The sequence below is a fragment of the Motacilla alba genome, chromosome 2 (assembly GCF_015832195.1).
Source record: "Motacilla alba alba isolate MOTALB_02 chromosome 2, Motacilla_alba_V1.0_pri, whole genome shotgun sequence".
Classification (NCBI taxonomy): domain Eukaryota; kingdom Metazoa; phylum Chordata; class Aves; order Passeriformes; family Motacillidae; genus Motacilla; species Motacilla alba.
Window position 1 is genome coordinate 102167058 of NC_052017.1, and position 18377 is coordinate 102185434.

Sequence of the window (18377 nt, forward strand, 5' to 3'; positions counted from 1 at the left end):
CCGAGCATCTGGCTCTCCAGCGGTGCCATCTGCTGGTGCCGCCAGGCTCCGCCGGGAACGCCACCCCTGGGCCGGAAGGGCAGCGGGCACAGCTCTGCTCGGGCCTCGGCCAGCAAAGGGCAAAGCCAGGAAACGTCAGCCCCAGCCAAAACTTCGCTTTAGAAAAGCGCTCTTGGCCCTTGTATCCTCCTCAGGGCATTTTATAAAGACATTTCGTTAGATAAAGAAAAGGAGAGGAAGAGGAAAACAAATGTAAGTATTTAGTGCTATAGCCCATTTTCTTCCAAAAAAACAATTTCAATAAGTCAGGCAAAATAATTCTCATTAACTATTTACTAGGTGTCAAAGGAAAGCATGTACTTCACAATAGTGTGTTAGCAACTAACACCATCTCCCTGTTCCAGACATGCAATGAAAGACCGTGTTGCAATCATGGCTTGGAGTCCCAAATGAGAGCAGCTGTAGGCATTAAGCAAGAAGAGGTGTCTTTAGGCAGTAATCAGAGAGGAGAAGGCAGGTAGGCAAAGGAGAAAAGTTGAGGGTGCAGGCCCAGGGCAGGGGGTGAAGCAGGGCAGAAGGAAGCTCAACCAAGGTAGCAGTGTGCATTTGGGCACCAAATGTGTCTGGCAACAGCACTTGTGGCTGCTGAAGTGTCTGATTCTCTAAACCAACCACGGCTCACTTGTCTTTGCAGTACACATGCTCAAACACACTGATGGTATAGGTTTTGAGCTAGGCATTTAACCATTACAATATTCAATGATGTTCCCCTCAGATTTTGCTCTACTTGTTTTCATCAGACTTTGAATAAGATTGTTTCCTGAAAAAAATGAATTCACCAAACCCGCCCCTCTGACCTTTGCCCTACTGTACCTGTTTGTCTTCTCCACCCTCACCAAGTTCACCAAGGACTGCAACAACTTTATCCCAAACTTGTCTGTCCAGGTTCAGCATATTCTGTTGCTTCGATTTTTTGCAAACCACCATCTGTTGTCTTTGCTTTTTCTTGTTCCATTTTCAAGCATTTCAACACATCTGAACTTACTGGCAGCAGACCAAGTGCTGACTTTGAGCACATATCTCCAGCTGTAGGAAAAGTCCCATCTGCAGCTTCAGCCTGTCCCTTTGCCTCATTGATTTCTTTTTCTTTACTTGCAATTGAGGCCTCAGCAGCATTTTCAGATGGTTTATCATCAGCTACTGCTGTTGAGGCAAGCTTACAGCTTGCAGCAGTTGCTCCTATTTCAGCCTTTGCTGTATTGCTTGAGAGGTCTTCACTGCTTGCTTCTCCCACATCTTCTGTCTGCATTTCTTGCTCTTTACTCTCTTCCTTACTGCTGGAGCCCACATTGATTGAACACTCACAGTAATAGTAACCAGATTCCTGCTTCTTCTTACGCATGGCACAGAGATCAATTCGACTGAATACCTCTGTGCCGAAGTGGCTGTCTTCATATTCCTTATACAGATCCATACAAATTTTCCTGAAGCCCTATTTATTGAAAGAGCAATATGACATCATATGTATAATATATGTGTACAAATACACATGCACTTTAAGGACGTGTGTCAAGTATCATCTTAACAAAACCCAGCAAAGAAAACACCCCTGATTAGTATAACCTCATCAACTTCATGTGGTGGTATTTAAGTTGACACTGAGAAAAGCCAGCTATTACAAATTAAAGTTATGGGAAGCTTGGCTTTTTCCCAATCCTCCATCTACCCCACCCTCCTCACGAGTAAAAACCATGCCAAATATACAAAAACAGATCAATTTAACCTACTGTTATTTAAATGCATCTATATAATTTTAGATACTTCAGGCAAGTTCACAGCCACTATATATAATTATTCTGAATTGCCTTTAGGAGGGATTGCTTGATTTCAGCTAGAGTTTACCTTACTCAGTTTCATCTTAAAGCTGTCTTAACAGACTGAAAAGTGAACCCTTCTCCTTGGTGCTCACTCTCCACAACAGTAATTAAATTGTGTGGTAAAGACAGGTTAGAAATAGAGTTCATGCACCTTCATCCCTGTGAGCAAAGTAGTACTCAAAAGAAATTTAACTCAGTGACTAACTGGGAAAACAAGCTCATTCCAGCAAGCCAGAAAAGAAAAAGAAAACCTCAGCAGCTCTTAGCTAGCTACCAAGCACTGTCAGTATCTCAATGGCCAAATGCTACAACAGTCATGACACACAACTGGAAGGGTACACTCCTAGAGATGTGTTTTTAAACAATGACACATTCTTTTCAGACCAAGAAAAGTTACTTCTATTGCCATAACCAAAGCACATACTTAGAAATCATTGCAATATATGACTGCCAAGACCAAAAATCAGCAGCTCCTTAGAGTGATTTCTTTGCTTTTCTTCCTCTCAACAAGCTTGGGCACAGCAGCACTAGCTGTCCTACACAGGTGTCACCGCAGATAGGTGAGAAATCCAACAATTCCACGGCTCCCAGGCCTTTAATTCAGACAACAACAGGCTGCCAATTTATACAAGGGAGTCCCACAAAGCATTTAGCCTATAGCAAACTACATATGCTAGGGGCACATATGGAGATGTAATGAAGGACAGATGAATCATTAAACAACAGAGAACAGTCTCCACCTCTCCTAACCTAATGAGTATGTGAGCTAACAAGGCTCCAAGGAGCTCCTCACAGCACATTGCCTCAAAGAATTCTCAGTTTGTTCAGACCTGCTCCCAAACACCAGGGGAAGAAAAAAAAAATAAAAGCATTTTTACAAGACTTCTTCCTCATAATGACAGACTTATTAGCAGGTGGATATGTACGGTTCACAGCATGGAGACTGTGGGAGGACAGCCAGAACAGCCAGTGTCACCTGGGTAGAAGCAGATATAAATAGCTTCACAACCAAATACATCAAACCATCAGGCACTGCTGCCTAAGGTGACTAAAACACTTGAAAGTTTAAATAAACCAAGAGCACACTTTTTCTGTACCCCAGAGATACCCACGTGTCAGTCAGAGGCAGGCTGTTCAGAAGCCAGGAGCTACATGTCACCCAAATGCCATGAGATTCAAGTTCTGCTGAAATGCAGAGACATACTGCGCATGGGCTGTTTTCTGGGTAATCCAGGAGGATAATGGAAACTTGAGTAAGGTCACATCATTGAAGATAACTTATCAAGCAGCCAGAAGAGGGCAGGATTAAGATTGCCCTTCCATTAAAAAGCACCAAATATTTTAATGCAAGTATGTGACTTGTTAATACTTGTTAAATAACACATATGCTCTCTCACAACCCAGGGTAGACCACAGCTATTTCCACACCTGCACCAAGTGAATCTACTTAAAACAACATTAAAGGAAACAAACATTTTCCACTTTAGCACAGAGGCACTTGATCCACCGCTTCGCTCTGGCAGAGGTGAGATCAGGCAGTGCCCAGCACTAAAGGCTAACAGCCCACACTGTGTGCTGGAGAAGGCTCTTCTTACAAGTAATGAAGTGGATTCTCTTAAGAGGCGAACTGTTTCCTTTTGGCTTATTGGAAAGCTAGAGATCAAAACACCTGAAGAACCCATATTTTTTATTTATGCCAGGGTCACACTGCCCATTTTGAACCTGTTCTTCAAACAGCACATACTGCTCCTTTGGTAGCTATTCAGAGTAAAAAGCACACAATACAAGATCTCTCCAGCCTCTTGAGATATTTAGACACACAACCAAAGCCAAAGATGCACAACTTCTCAAGGTGAAAGTTCACAGTCGTATCAGTTTTAAAGAGAACCAGCTCCTCTTTCCCCAAAAATGAGAACAAGGTCTGCAGCTACACCACCAGTATCATCATATACCTCTCATTAACAAAGTAAGCTTGAGATATATAAATTGCCTTAGCAATTACCTCTTAAGCTTCATATAAGAAGCACTTGAACTGCATGAAATACTTAAACAGCACCCTTTCTATGAGGAAACAGTTATTTATGGTAGGAAGAAAGTAATTACAGCCAGTAGATGGCATCATAATAACTTAAGTGATATTTTGTCTTATACTTTGGCATCTTCTAGTATTTAGGAAGGCTGATTTCTCTTCTGCACTATTTAGGAATGGGGTACTACAAAAGTAATCAGTTTCCTCCTTTTTATTTGTACTATATTTTGAAAGAAATGCAGTAAGTGGTCTTCAAGATTATGTCTTAAGTCTAGGGTTGAGCCTTACTAACCTCAGGGAGATTTGTACATAGACTTACAGAGTTCACATGCCCCTAATAATCAACTCAATATATGGCCCTACTCCAGTTTCACAGCCCTGGTATGTAAAAATATTTTAGGAGCAATAGTTTCATCGTGAAAACAAATTTGCACAGAAACAAGTAATGCTTCATAAACGAGGGAAGAGCCCTGAATATTGTCTAGCTGATGTCCAGGAAATTTTTTTACACTGTTTCCTGTGAGATCTCTATAGAGAAGGCTGATGAATTATTAGCTGGCTGAACAGTGAGGTGGATTGAAAATTGGCTGAACAGCCAGTTCCCTATGGCAGTGACTGGTGGCACAAAGTCAACTTGGAGGCTGGTAACTAGAGATGTACACAAGGGGCCAATACTGGGTCCAGAACTGTTTAGCATCTTCATTAATCATCTAGATATTGGGGCACAGTGCACCCTCAGCAACATCACTAATAACAAACTGGGGGAAGTGCCTGATTCACTAGAGGGTCCTGCCAACCAGAGGTATCTCAATGGAGAAATGGACTGATAGGAATTTCATGAGGCTGAAGAAGCACAAAGGTCAGCCACAGGGGAGGAATGAACCAGGCACAAGTACAGGCTGACAGCTGACTGTGAAGAAGTTTTGTAGAAAAAGAACCTAGAGGTCCTGGTGGGCACCAGGTTTACCATGAGGCAGTAGTGTACCCTTGCAACAAAGGCAGCCAGTGGTATCCTGGGCTGCATTAGGAGGAATGTTGCCAGCATATTGACAGAGATAATTCCCCTCTGCTCAGCATTGGTGAGGCCACACCAGGAATACTGCATCCACTTCTGGGCATAGCACTTTATATTCTAACATTCAAAGACCTATACACTTGCATATTTATATATATATATGCAATGAGATGGCATACATAAATCATGTTATGAGAGATTAAGCTATATTTAGTGCTAGAGATCAAAAAAGGAGAGCAAGCAGGAAATTACAATTCTATTTTTTAATTTTAAATTTCATAGTAAGAGGAAGTGTGAAAATACTCCAGACAAGAGTCAACAGTAATTCCTACGTGCCTACTGTACAGTTTCTTTTGCATTAGACACTGCAGATGCCTCTGCTCATGAAAATCCCTATAGGCAGTATAAAAGAAAGAGCCTCCAGCATAGAACTATCACTCCTAGCCAACTTTGATTTTATCATGTATACAAAAGACTAATATCAAGTCAATACAAAGTACTTGAACAAGGTCATTTTCTTCAGCTATTACAGCTTTTTCTGTTTTCCTTTCTGCATGCTCCTCTAGTGTTTCAGGTTTGCAATATATTGACCTCATAAATACAAGTATTATTCCTGGAAACAAGCAGGACAGTATTCCACTGGGAAATGAGCAATCTAATCAGAGTTGTTTTTTTTACTTTAATTGTTTGTGATAAATCCCATACAATGCTGCAGGAAAGGTTAGAAAAGCACATCACACATTTCTAGTGTAAATCAAGACACCAGCCTGACTTCCAACATGACATTAATCTTGTTCTGAGGTAAATATTAGTCAGAAGACAAATATTGCTCAGAAGCCATCCTGCCCTATGGAAACAGCTTGACATTGTTTCTGTGCAGATTTGACCAGTCATAAGGGAAAGGAAGCAATCTGTACTCTACAAGAGAGCCATACAGAGTATTAACAACAGACCTCATTTCTTCCACTCAGATATGAACAAACACAACTCTGTTGACCAGCCTACATGCAAGCTTTGTTAAATAAGAGAAGTTATGTTGTTCTCTGGTTGTGATGATTATTACTTTGTTTCCAAGGATCTCATTGAAGGAAAAGTAATTACTAGAACTGATCCCAGGGAAAATATTCTTACACCCAGTTACTTACTCTTCTTCTCAGCCTTGATGCTTTAGAGAGCTTCAGGAAAGTCAGATGTGGCTTGAAGTCCTTACTTCCTGAAATGTCGAGATTCATTTCAATAAAGCATTCTTCCACAGCTTCTGGAAAAAGATAATATAAGAAAGAAATAAGTAACAGTGGGGAGGTAGGGAAAAATATTTACAGGGAGGTTAGACAAAAAGCCACTGTCCCTGTCTTGAGCAAGATGGTTAAAACACACGCTAGATAACCAGTTGTTACACTATCACAGGCAACAGAAAAATTTGAGAAAAGTACTCAAAACCAAAGTTCTGCATGACATATGGACATAAGCTGTAAACCTGAGACTGGATCCAAACTTCTGTGTTTGCAACACAATTCCTTCTGAATTGACAAATCCCCTATCAAATGGTGAGCTCAAGGAAGCTCACCTGTCCATGGCAGCCCTACCAGGAGCAAGATGCAGCCACCAGCAGTGGCTACAGCTAGGGCCAGTGGCAGAACTGATTTTCCCCAATTACTGCAAACAGCAATGCAAGAAGCAAAGTGCTTCCAAAAAAAAAAAAAAAAAAACCAAAAAAAAAACCAAACAAAAACGTGGCTAGGTTCCCCAAACGACTACAACTCCACAGCACTTAAAGCAATTCAGGAGGGAACTTCACACAAACATAATATTCCTTCCCCAGATACAAATGTGATACAAAGTGTTTATGACGTTATTGGCTTTAAAACTTCAGTCACGTATTTATAAATCCATAAGGTTTTCTCCTTCATAGAAAAAAGTGTCTGTAACACCAGGATTTGCATTCTTCGAGGCCTTTCAGCTAAGGATTTTAATGCCAAGTCAAACCATGCTGAACTGTTCTTGGTTTCCATGGACTTTGGGGATCCAGAGTCTCAAGTATAGCAAGGTAAGGTTTGCATGAGGCAGATCCCTACAAGCCTGGCAAAAACAGAAGACATTTTGTTCAACAGTTGTGCTTAAATAGGGAAAAATAATTCCAAAATTATGCTTAAAGCCTTGGCTAAGGCTGAAGTACTCCCCAGAATTTTTCTTATTGACAGAGATCGTTATATTTATACTTTGATTGTATAAAGCAGATAAAATGGGGGGGGGGGGAGGGGGAGGGAAGAGGGAAAAAAACAAAATCAGCATTTTGAAGTGGAAACCTGCAGCATTTGTAGCTCCAATCAGATCCCCCCAATCTTGACATCCATTTTTGTTACTGCTTAATTGCTTAGGCACTGAAAGGAAGTTCAATGTTGAAACTGCATAAAAACCAGCATATTACATACCAGATGAGTGCCTTTTTTGAAATCCCCCTGCTTCCATTTTGTTTTTCCACTGATCAGGAAGTTTAACTACATGTGCGTTCACTAGTTTGTCATATGCATTTGTATCAAGGCCAGGTCTTTGGCTTGGAGTTTAGCTAATTAATAGTTTAAAATGTTTCTTCTCAGAGTATTTATGAAGGAACAGCAGCTGGGGCTGTCTGATCACTTTGCCAAGGCAACTGCTCTTTATATTTTCCATCTGGAAAACACAAAGAATAGGATCCAGTTGTCCAAACAAGCATCTAATGTCCTTTTAGGTGTCCTACAGGATGTCCACCTGGCCTCCAGCTGCAGCTGCAGAAGGTACAGCCTGGCTGTAGGTCTGGTACGAGTGCTGCATGTACTTGAGGACATCTGAAAATAGTCCTAGGTGTTTATGGTTAGGTATCAAACAACCCCTAAAGTGCTCCTAGTACTTTGTCGAATAGAACACATTAGCATGAAGAATTTCTGCATATTAAGTCTTTTTGTTCCCATGTCAGTTGGTCAAAGCACAGCAATCCCCAGAGAAAAAACAGAGCAGGAGCGTGTCTAAGCTCCTTCTAGAAAAAGAAGCCCTTCCTCATGCATCATCCACCAGACAACCTCCCCTAGCTGCAAAAAAAGAAGCCAGGTAGATATTAACCTAAGAAAGAAAATCTGAAAATAGCATCTCCTCTTGGTTACCACCCAGCCTCCAGAACAGCAGGAAGGGGTTCTTACTAGAAGGTGAAGGTCTTACTGCCATGAGCGGATTTTCATCAGAAAAGCAGATGATGGAAGAAAGGTCAAGGCCAGCAATCATCTTCAAGAAGTAGGTATGGTGACAAGGCTCCTGGATAGTGTGCCCTGTGCATGCCAGGCTGGCACTCAATTTTCCAGACACTGTCTTCTCTAGCTCATATCAAAAATATCCTACAAAAGTTCCAAGACATCTTAAGCAGTATCTTTTCACCAAAGTGGATGAGGTCACTAGCAGCAAGATAAACTCAGTAGCACTCAGAATTTACCAAATAATTGCAGTTAATTGATCTATAGATAGGTTAATTCTCCACTTTGAAACTGAAGTCCATGATGTAGTACCAAAAACAGATGGAGGGCCAGTCACCTGGGCAATATCAGGAATATTTCAGAGGCGGAAAGACTTCATTAGAGCAGGCAGAACTCTTAAGCTTGCTGACAAACCATCAATAAGGGCATGATGAGGCAGAGAAAGCTGACAGGAGTGTCTTGACTTCTGCCAGCCAAATCACTGGCCCATCATGCTGTTCAAAAACAGCGTTTAAAATTCACACCTAGCTCATGACAACAAAAAACATTGACTAAAAAATAAGGCAAAAAATCCCCAGTCATTGTATAACAATTAATTTGATTGCTTTGGTGAGAGAAGGGGAGACAAAAACCCATCTCTTTGGCGATGTCATTGAAAGGATAGACTTTGATACATATTTGCATAATTCCCAGACTCATTAAGTTCTAGAAATGGTCAGAAGTTATGCAGAATAGAGCAACACTGGAAGCTACAACTCTCTGAATAGCAAAATCATTGTTAACAGAGTTAACAGCTTGAAAACTGGCAGCTTGTCTCCCAGTCAAGGAATTATTTCAGGCAATCAGTGAACAATCATATAGCATTAAAAACACAAGTACTGGCAGAATATTCCCAGGGCTTGCAATCAAAATTTGTCTCCTCTATCTAATTAAGGGGTTCAGATCAGAAGCTAGATATTAGGTTTCCTAAAGCCTGAAGATGCAGATTATCCAGGCAGAGAAGGTGAAGTATCTGCCACCCACTATTGCAATGGCTTTTAGAGCTAATGCAGGTCCAAGATGATATTTATGATATTTTAAGAGCATCATAACACACATTCTGCAGAACTAAAATTAAACACTTCTGATGGTGATAAAATAGCATGATAAAGATTGACCTTGTATGGTATGACTCATTGGGAACAAAATTCTCAGTTAAGCAAGACAATGAGTCCAGGGAAAACCAGTCACTTTCAGATGAGGAGTGAGGTACTCATTTCTGTATTTTTCAGGAGTGAGGAAAGAACCAAGGTAGTGCTACCAAAACAGTCAAATCAGGCATCAAATAAATCAATCAGCCCCTTATTTCAATAGCACTTAATTGTATATATTGTAGAGAGGCATGTACTAAATATGATCTTACAGAAAATTGCATTATCTGCCTTCTACTTTGTTAACTTCCAGTCAAGACTATTTCCAGTTAAACCCTTAAGAAGAAGCAGTTTGTGCATGGGCAAGTTTCTTGAGGTTGTAATCCTAATAATTAGGGACAACTCAGAAAAGCACAGCTGCTTTGAGTCAAAATTAGCTTTGGGATGGATGGAGCATGAAGAGAAGTAAAGGCCGGAGTCAAGCAAGAGGTAATGGATAGTCAAGTGGCTAATTTTATACAGCTGAGGCAAAGAAGCTGTTCATAAAAGGCATTGTCTAATTATAACACTGACTACTTAAGAGGTAAAGTAAACAGGAGGATAAGAGAGCAGAACTACTATACCAAAGCTGAGAGCTGGAGGAGATAGAAAACAGCATCAACAAAAAGAAAAAGAGACTGCTCTGAGAATCATATTCTTTGAAGTTTACCCAGTGTCTTTGTATTGCATGACTCTTTGAGAAACATTAGTTGAACTATGCTTCCTTTTTGCTTAGTATGAAAATAGCAAGGAAAAATAATGTATATTGATCATTTCTGTTCTCTTGGAACAGAAGCCCAGGACACAGGTTGGGTTCTGCATTGCAGGCTAAAGTAAGTCCTAAAAGCAGAACTGGGCAGGGAGAAAGAAGAGGAGTATCAAGCCCTTCTGAAACTTTACTCAGATGCAGGTAAGCAGATCAAAAATCTGGAACATCTCATAAACCCTCCAGTGCTTTGGGAAATTAGAGTAGCTTGTCCTCTGCTCTTACACTTCTGTTTCATCTTCTACAGTGGAAGCAAAAGACTGATTTGCTGGTGCTATACACACATATGCAGACAAATACTGACTATTGTCACCTCCCACGCCAGAGGTATTTATGATTTCATGCATATTCCAGTTTAAAGGAAGTTCTTGTATACTCAGCTGGGGCCAGCACGTAATAGGCTTTCAGATTATTAGAATGAGCAGATCCTCAGCTAGAGGTGTCACTTTCAATGCTGTGCACACCTCAAGCCTGTGAGATTCCAGCGGCAGAGCAGGTGAAGTTAGCCTTGCTGTGTGATCTTCACATGAAAGTCTGTGCATCTCACCTGTTCCATATTAGAACAGACAACCTATTTTAGGCCTAATGCTCTGCAGGAACCCAGTTGTTGGCTTCATGTTTAACAAGTAAGAAAGAGAGGAAATGAGAGGAAAAGCAGCATATCACAGCTGTGCACAGCAGCTTGGGCCAGTGCTTACAGGAGCTGATGGACTCTATGAACTAGTTTACCACAAGTGCTAGAGAATGAGGTTTTGTACTTACCTGCAATTCTGTTAAGCATTTTCTGGTCTTCCTCCAACATTTTCACATATAGCACTTGGTTATTAAACTCTCCAATCCCATGGAATGTCAAATTAAGGTCTTTACCCTGCAAGATGTCTTCCACTTTAGTCTTGCTTTGCTTCAGTGCCAGAACAGCCCTTAAAAGTAATCAATACATAAATGCTGAAAGTTACTAGGTTTTTTACATACGGAAATATTGTTTTATTTTTATTGCCAGTCAATAGACCTGATTTTTGACCACTCTGCAGCACTATGCAAGGTATCACAGGCACACTGTATTTCATTGCTAATTCTTTTGTAACAGTTAGAAGATTTCAAACTACATTTTTCACTTCAACCTTAGCTTATGCATTAGAAGTGAGTTTTGTTAGTGAAGTGAACATTCAAAATATTAACATTCCAGAAAAACTATGAATATCACTACTGAGATAAAAAAGGGATAAAACGGAACTTATGTTTGTTTCATATAGTTTTAAACTTTATCACTGTCATTTTCAACTGGTTGTCTAATTTTATTCTTAAACTAAAACAAATTCATTATCCCACCTGAAGCACAATTAGTATTTTTCTCCCTTATATCTTTTATTCAAGGCTAGGTAAAAAATATCAAATTGATGGTTATGTTCTCAGCTCTGCATCCCATGTTTAGTTTAGTTAGGCACTTGGCTGCACACAGAAATCTCAAAAAAGCAAATTATCTAAAGACGTAAATACTGCAAATTAAAACATTTTTCTTACAGACACAGAAAAAGTATAACTATTAAATTTCTAAATGGAGACAACAAGAATTCCAACAACTTAACACCTGTTGAAGTTTTGCAAGTGCCCTTCTTTGCCCTGGTGTCTCAGGAAGGGGCATCCTGTCAGTTTTCAAACTGAGTTTGACCAGAATCCTTCTGCTAAGTCTTCATACTTCTAAAAAACTGCAGCATGACTAAGGATTGCAGGATACCATCCCATAGGTTTCTGGGCCTCCTGCAGCCACATTTACTTTTTCATTACACCTAAGACATGTTTTGACTGCATTCATTCCACTCTTTAAAAATCTTGGACCTGTGTAACATACAAATAGAAACCAGGCAGTAAAACCCACAGAGCACAAACTAATGCCATTTGGAAAGCCTCTTTAATGCATACAGAGACCACTCCAGCCAACATTATGAACAATCCTCACCACAACATTGGAGTTATTTCAGCTATAATGGTGTAAGAGCAGCTTCTTTCCAAGACTCATGGGGACTCAGCAATAAAGATACAGCAAGGACAGGACTGAGGATGGAAAGGGTAAATTCTTTGCAGAGGGTTTTGCATTTTCCACCTTAACAAGCATGGCTAATCTAGCCCTGCATTTAAGTTCATAATGTCTAAGCAAAAATTAAATAGTACTAAAACAACTTCTCCCATCAAATGGTTTCTGTTGCAAGGGACCTTAAATATCATCTAGTTCCAACCTTCCTGCCATGGGTAGGGACACCTTCCAGTAGACCAGGTTACTCAAAGCCCCATCCAGATGGCTTGAATATTCCACAACTTCTCTCTGTTCAGGGTCTCACTGTAGCAAAGAATTTCTTATCAGTATCTAATCTAAACCTGCCTTTTTCCATCTTGAAGCCATTCCCCATTGTCCTATGTCACTGTAAAAAGTTCTGCACAGCTCCTGCCCTTAGATTTGAAGATGCCTCCCTCCCATGTGAGGGGCTGGGCCAGCTGTATCAGCAGGGCTGCTGGTTTTAAAAAAGTGAGAAGCAGTTAAACTCAAGGCAGACTTTCATATGACACCACAGAGCAGTGGCCACTGAGCCACAGCCTCATTTAGAGGAGCTGTGGAGGCAGGTAAAAGATACAGGATGAAAAACATTTGGCAAGGCAGATCTGCTTTTCGTTAGGTGTGTCCATTATTTTTACATTACAGACACACATCCACTCTTAAGTTCATTAATACTACTTAGCTCCACTCACCTCCCTAACCAACTGATTCCCATTTTGATTGCTGCCCTCAACTAGCTTCCTATCCTCTTGGACATCAGCCTGCCCAGTCAGCAGCAGTGGCACAGGGTTTTATTACTGAATTACTGTACATTGTCTTCTGCATGTCTCCTTAGCCCATATAACTCTCCTATTCTTTTCCCTTCAGACCCTAAAAAAAAGTCTCTGGAATGAAAAATTAAAGTAGGTAATTTTAAAATAAGGCACATTCAAGCCTGTCACATGCATCTTAATCATGCTTAACTGGTGCTGCCTCTATGGGCAGAAGAGGTTTTTTTCTAGTCATATTGGACTTTTTGACACCTTTCCAGCTAGGTATTCTGCTTTACACCCAAGCAGATCCTGTGTGACACTCATATGGTGTTGAGGCCTGTTTTTCATTCCCGTGCTGATACGTGCCAGGGCCCCTGGAGAAAGGGCTGTTCTCACCAGGCTCCCACCTCTACCACATGATGCCTTCCCAGGCACATAAGGGCCTTTCCTTTCTGCCTCCTTATGTCAAGGAGTTCCAGGTTACCCAGTGTGGTACAGCAAGATAAGGCTTAGAGAAAAAAACTGCAGCAGACTGGCATTATTTTCTGGACCTTTCTATCAATTCTAAGCCTTCCTGACCACAGGGTAAGTTTCCTTAGTCATCTGTCAATCACTCCATCTTCATTCCAGGGTCCCAGTGACAGCCCACAGCTTGAATTCAACCGGAGAGAAGTTTGAGAAGGAACTAGGCAGACTTTTTTTGTTGTTTTCTTCTTAATGCAATGTATCTATCTTAACAGCGAACATTTTCCAGCTGATAAAAGTATGGCTGATCTGAAAAGCTACGGTTTCTCAAAAGACAGCAGCTCAAGGAAGCTCACATCTGTTGAGCTAATTTGTGGTAGTAGCACAGTAAGAAAGCAGTAATACTATTTACAGACACACTGCTTTTTCTCTTCACCCCGTGGCAGATAAGAAAATTTCAATGGCTGATGCATCACAGCTAGCTTTTGTAAAGATCTTTCCCCACAGGTACTGAAAGCAAGCCAGAAACCGATAAAAAAAAGTTTAGAAGGAATTGTGTGTAGGCTCTAATAAAACATAATGATTCACAATTGCAGCAGTAAGGCTACCACATTTACAGAAAAATTAGCTGCTTTTGAATTTGGCAGGATTCTTACTTTTTCACTTCTTCTTCTGTTCCCAGATGAGCTACTATTATAGTAAGGTGCATAGTTTGAATAGGAAGAAGAGCTCTTAACAGGTCAGGTTCTTTAGAGAATATGAGTTCTTGAATATCTTCAATTCTGTCCAAAATCTGCAGTGGAGTAAACAGGAGAAAGAAATTTTCATTTTGAAATGCCTACACATTACTAGAAAAATTCAGAATGCCAAAGTTTTACACACCCAAAAATGTGTTTAAGCCAGGACCCACAAAGCCACCTTCCTCTCCTCCCCCACCCCAGATTTATCATGTAGCAACTTTCAGTTTCATACTTGATTTTTCAGGAATTGATTTATCCGTTTTCCTTTTTTAAAGCCTACAGGCTAAATTCATAGCTCTCCTGTGAGTCAGAAGCCCTAGATCTTAAAGTAGGTGTGAATCTGACCCTAAGAACATTAAAGCTCACAGCACTGTGTAAATATTAATGGGATCTTCATGCAGTTGTCAGTTGTTAATAGACTGTGGAAATTAAATGGCATTTCCATAATTAATCTTATGCCATTTTCTGATTACAAGTTTGATCACAGATTAAACTGATATCTCTTCCTAAAAGGAAAACGTAGCAGCAAACAAAGTAGATTGACTGGGTAAACATACTGTTTTCTGAGCTAGTGTTTCTCAGAAATGTGTGGCCAATTTGTGGCTCTTGTGGATCTATCTGTGCCTTTACACAATAGACTCCAAAGATTTTTCTTTTTTCAATATGTGCTGTTAAGGTTTATAAGCCAGTCATAGGAACAGGCAGGAGAGAGAAGAATTAATTCACACAGGTACTAAGTGTCTGGTGGAATCCCAAGTTACAAAGAAATCATTTCTAGATTTTCAGGTTATTTCAGTGAGAAAATTCTGCCTTACATGCCTAGGTGCCCACACGTTAGAGCTCCCCTTTATTCTTACACAGATCAAAACAGCTGGGTCAATATGCTTTTGTTTTGCAATCTTTCTCCATAAAGCCTAGCAGTCATTGTGCAGCCCAGTAAATAGTCTCACAACCTGCACATCAGAAGAGATTAGCATAAAAAGTTCCCAATAAACATGAGGATAAAAGCCACACGCAATTAAAATAACCATTTGAAGATACAAACTCCCTAAATTCACCAACCCTTACATTTTTCACTGTGAAAAACACATCACTGACTCTACATTAAGTTAATTCCTACTGCAACTGAAGCACAATTTATTGCAGCCTGCTATTTACAGCATATGTTTAGATTGTGAAAACATTGAGCAGGAATCAAGCCATCAAGCTGTCCAACCACACAAACTATAACCTTTGCTTCAACAGACTAGGCTGAGTATTAACAGTAATTCTACAGAAGAGCCTCCTGCTGTTCTCCCTCACCCAGTCTTTCCAAGAATATCCTTCAAATAAGAAAGAGGATGCTTTTTTGCATTTCAGTTTGAGGCTTAGACATCTGGGAAGCTGAGTTTGAGTGAAATTCTCTCACATAGATATTTAACTATTACAGAGCAGTGTTAATGTCTTTTCTTATCTCTTATTCTTATCTTCACATATGATTCTTCACAACTTCCTGCTCCTACTCCCATGGGAACAGTCTACCCTATCACTACAGTTTTTGGGGGTTTTTTTTGGTGCATCAGTCTTTAGCACTTTGCTATAAATGCTGTGTAATTGATTGGATAGCTGGAGGGTTTTTGGGAAGTGTGGAGCAGGAATAAAATGGAGTACTGAAAGCCTGAGGCCATGACATCCTTAGATTAAATCCAGTACAAGCCTGGTGTCCAGGCTCCTGGAGCCCTGCTTAGACACAAAGGAAAAAAGAGCTGCGTACCCACCAGGACTAGAGCAGGGCTTTTCCTTTCTCCTCTTGAAAGGGAGAAAAATGTTAACAGCCCTAGGCCCTGCCACCTGGAGAGCTCTCTTAATTATTTAAGGCAAAATAATTATACCCAAACACTAACAGCATCTTTAAAACCCTTCTGTAATAGGAAAGGTCTACAGAGCAGCAGACAACCAAATTGTATGGTCAGTGAGGTCAGGAACCTCTGCTTTAGAGGTAGAAGCATCTAAAATTGTCAAAACACTATTGTATGTGCATGTACACATGTGCATACGCACACACATTTGGCCAGCAGGTCCAGGGAGGTGACTCCACCCCTCCACTCCATCTGGTGAGACCCCGCCTGCAGCGCTGCATTGAGCTCTGGGGCCCCCAGCATAGGGAAGACATGGACTTGTTGGAATGAGCCCAGAGGAGATACACCAAGATTACTAGAGGGATGGAGCACCTCTCCTGTGAGGAAAGGCTGAGACAATTCTGTTTGTTCAGCCTGGAAAAGGAAGTGCTTCGGAGTAACATAATTGACTTTCAGGAGCTGAAGTGAAACTACAAGAAAGATAGAGAGAGACTTCTTACAAGAGCATGGAGTGACAGGACAAGGAAAAAGTAAATTCAAACTGGAAGAGAATAGGTTTAGATGAGATATTAGGAAATAATTACTAATTGTGAGGGTGGTAAGGTACTGGTTGCCCAGAGGTTGTGGATGCCCCATTCCTGGAAGTATTCACAGCCAAGTCGAATGGAGCTCTGAACAACTTGGTTGAGTGAAAGGTGTCTTTGCCTATGGCAGAGCAGTTGAAACTAGATGACCTTTAAGATCCCTTATGACTCAAATCATTCTATGATTTCTATACTCCCACTCTTTACAAATATATGCCAACATTACAGTACTGCACTCTTCAGTGCTTCTTTCAAGGCCTCACACAGGACAGTACCAGGTCACTGACACCCTTAAGAGGAACACAAACTAGGAATATCTTGGGCAAGGCCTCCAACCAGGCATGTCAGAGCTGCCAGATTACCAGAGCTGGTGTGAATGCAGGGAAAACTGTAAGAGCAGAATTGAGAGAGAAAAGGAAAAAGAGGTGAAAGACATTCATTGGGCTGTACAGGATGTGGTCCCAGGCCATATATTAAGACACTCAAATCTCATTAAAATAGCAGAATAAGTTAAGCATTCATGACCCTTCAAGCTGTTCCATGATCTCATTCCTCAGATGGCAGGAAACTTTCCAGTTTCTAGCTTAGATTTATTCTTTGCCCACTTCATACCCATTTGTTCATCTGCCAGCATTGTCTTCAGCTTACACAGTTATTTTCCCTTCCTGGCATTTATCTTCCTGATGTGCTCTGCACTTTTGTTCACCTCTCAAAAGCCAGTCATATGTAGGAATCACAAAAGTTATATGAGGCCATCCTCCAGATAACCTTCAAAGACCATTCTCTGACCAAGACAAAGCCAGCGCAAATAACTGCCTACCAAGAGGAAGGCACCTTTGACACCTCCCTCTAACACATGCATAAGTGTTTTTACACTTAACTTAGGTAAAAACAAAAACTCAGAAGCCTGCCAAAGCAAGCTACTGTACTGCAACTGCTCGTCACACTGGAGGAAAAAAAAAAAAGAAAAATTCTGTACAACAGATATATCATTCTTACTTAATTATTGCCTTTCAGCAGCATAAATCTGTCATATAAAGTCATGCCAGATACTGCATGAAAGCTTCAACTAGGGAAAAAAAAGGAAGCAAGTTCTATATTACAACAAACATTGGAATGCTGTATTTTCACTCTGTTCATACAAGTTAATATTTAGGTTTTGTCTTTTAATTTTTTATAGAAAAAAATACCAAGATACATATATATAAATATTACTAACTTAGACAATTTATATACTGTTTTTCCATTCTCCCTATGCTAGCTGGGCACAGAATTTTCTGATTCAAATTAAGATTTTTCCCCTGCATGTCTCCCTCAAGTGGAATAGTCTGCTCATTGTCTTGGCATTTCAAGGCTTTTTTTTCTCTTCATAATATATCTGAGTGCACAGTCATCTGCTGCCCCTACATAGAGGCCATGGGGCATGTCCCACCTCACAATGCTGGAAACAGAATCCCATCCAAGCTCCCTTGGGAAAACAACAGATACTGGGACAAAGTGAGAGCTCTATCTGCTTTTGCTTACCTTGAGTAGCTGCAAAAAAACCCCAAACAACAACAACACAAAAAAACCAGCACATTGCCATCAGCAGGTAACAGTTGTGAATGGCTAAAGGTTAAAAAAAAAAATCTGTCCATAAAGGCATTGCAGTGCTGCTTTGGAAATGAGACATTCTATAGTCTACTTTCAGAAAGCTTAGAAGGAGCTTCAAATTCATAGTAGCAGAATGGGAATAAGTAGTTCAAGGTGAGCCAGTATCTTCCTACTTTCTTTATAAGTACAAAGAGTTGTGCAGAAGTTATGTAAGACTCATTTGAAGTCTCTAACTAGTAAATAAATTGTGAAATCTTTCTCTGTAGCTATTGTATCAT

At 40.4% G+C, this 18377-nt stretch overlaps 1 protein-coding gene across 1 annotated transcript in view; it reads right to left on the reverse strand.

Moving 5' to 3' along the window:
* LOC119696958 overlaps positions 1 to 18377 on the reverse strand; it is a 33661-nt gene continuing 15284 nt past the window's right edge. The window contains exons 4-7 of the mRNA XM_038126917.1: positions 14001 to 14137; positions 10840 to 10997; positions 6067 to 6179; positions 1 to 1492 (exon numbers count right to left, since the gene is read on the reverse strand). Of these exons, the coding sequence (XP_037982845.1) occupies positions 923 to 1492; positions 6067 to 6179; positions 10840 to 10997; positions 14001 to 14137 (978 nt within the window). The 3' untranslated portion in view covers positions 1 to 922. The remainder of the gene's footprint in view (positions 1493 to 6066; positions 6180 to 10839; positions 10998 to 14000; positions 14138 to 18377) is intronic.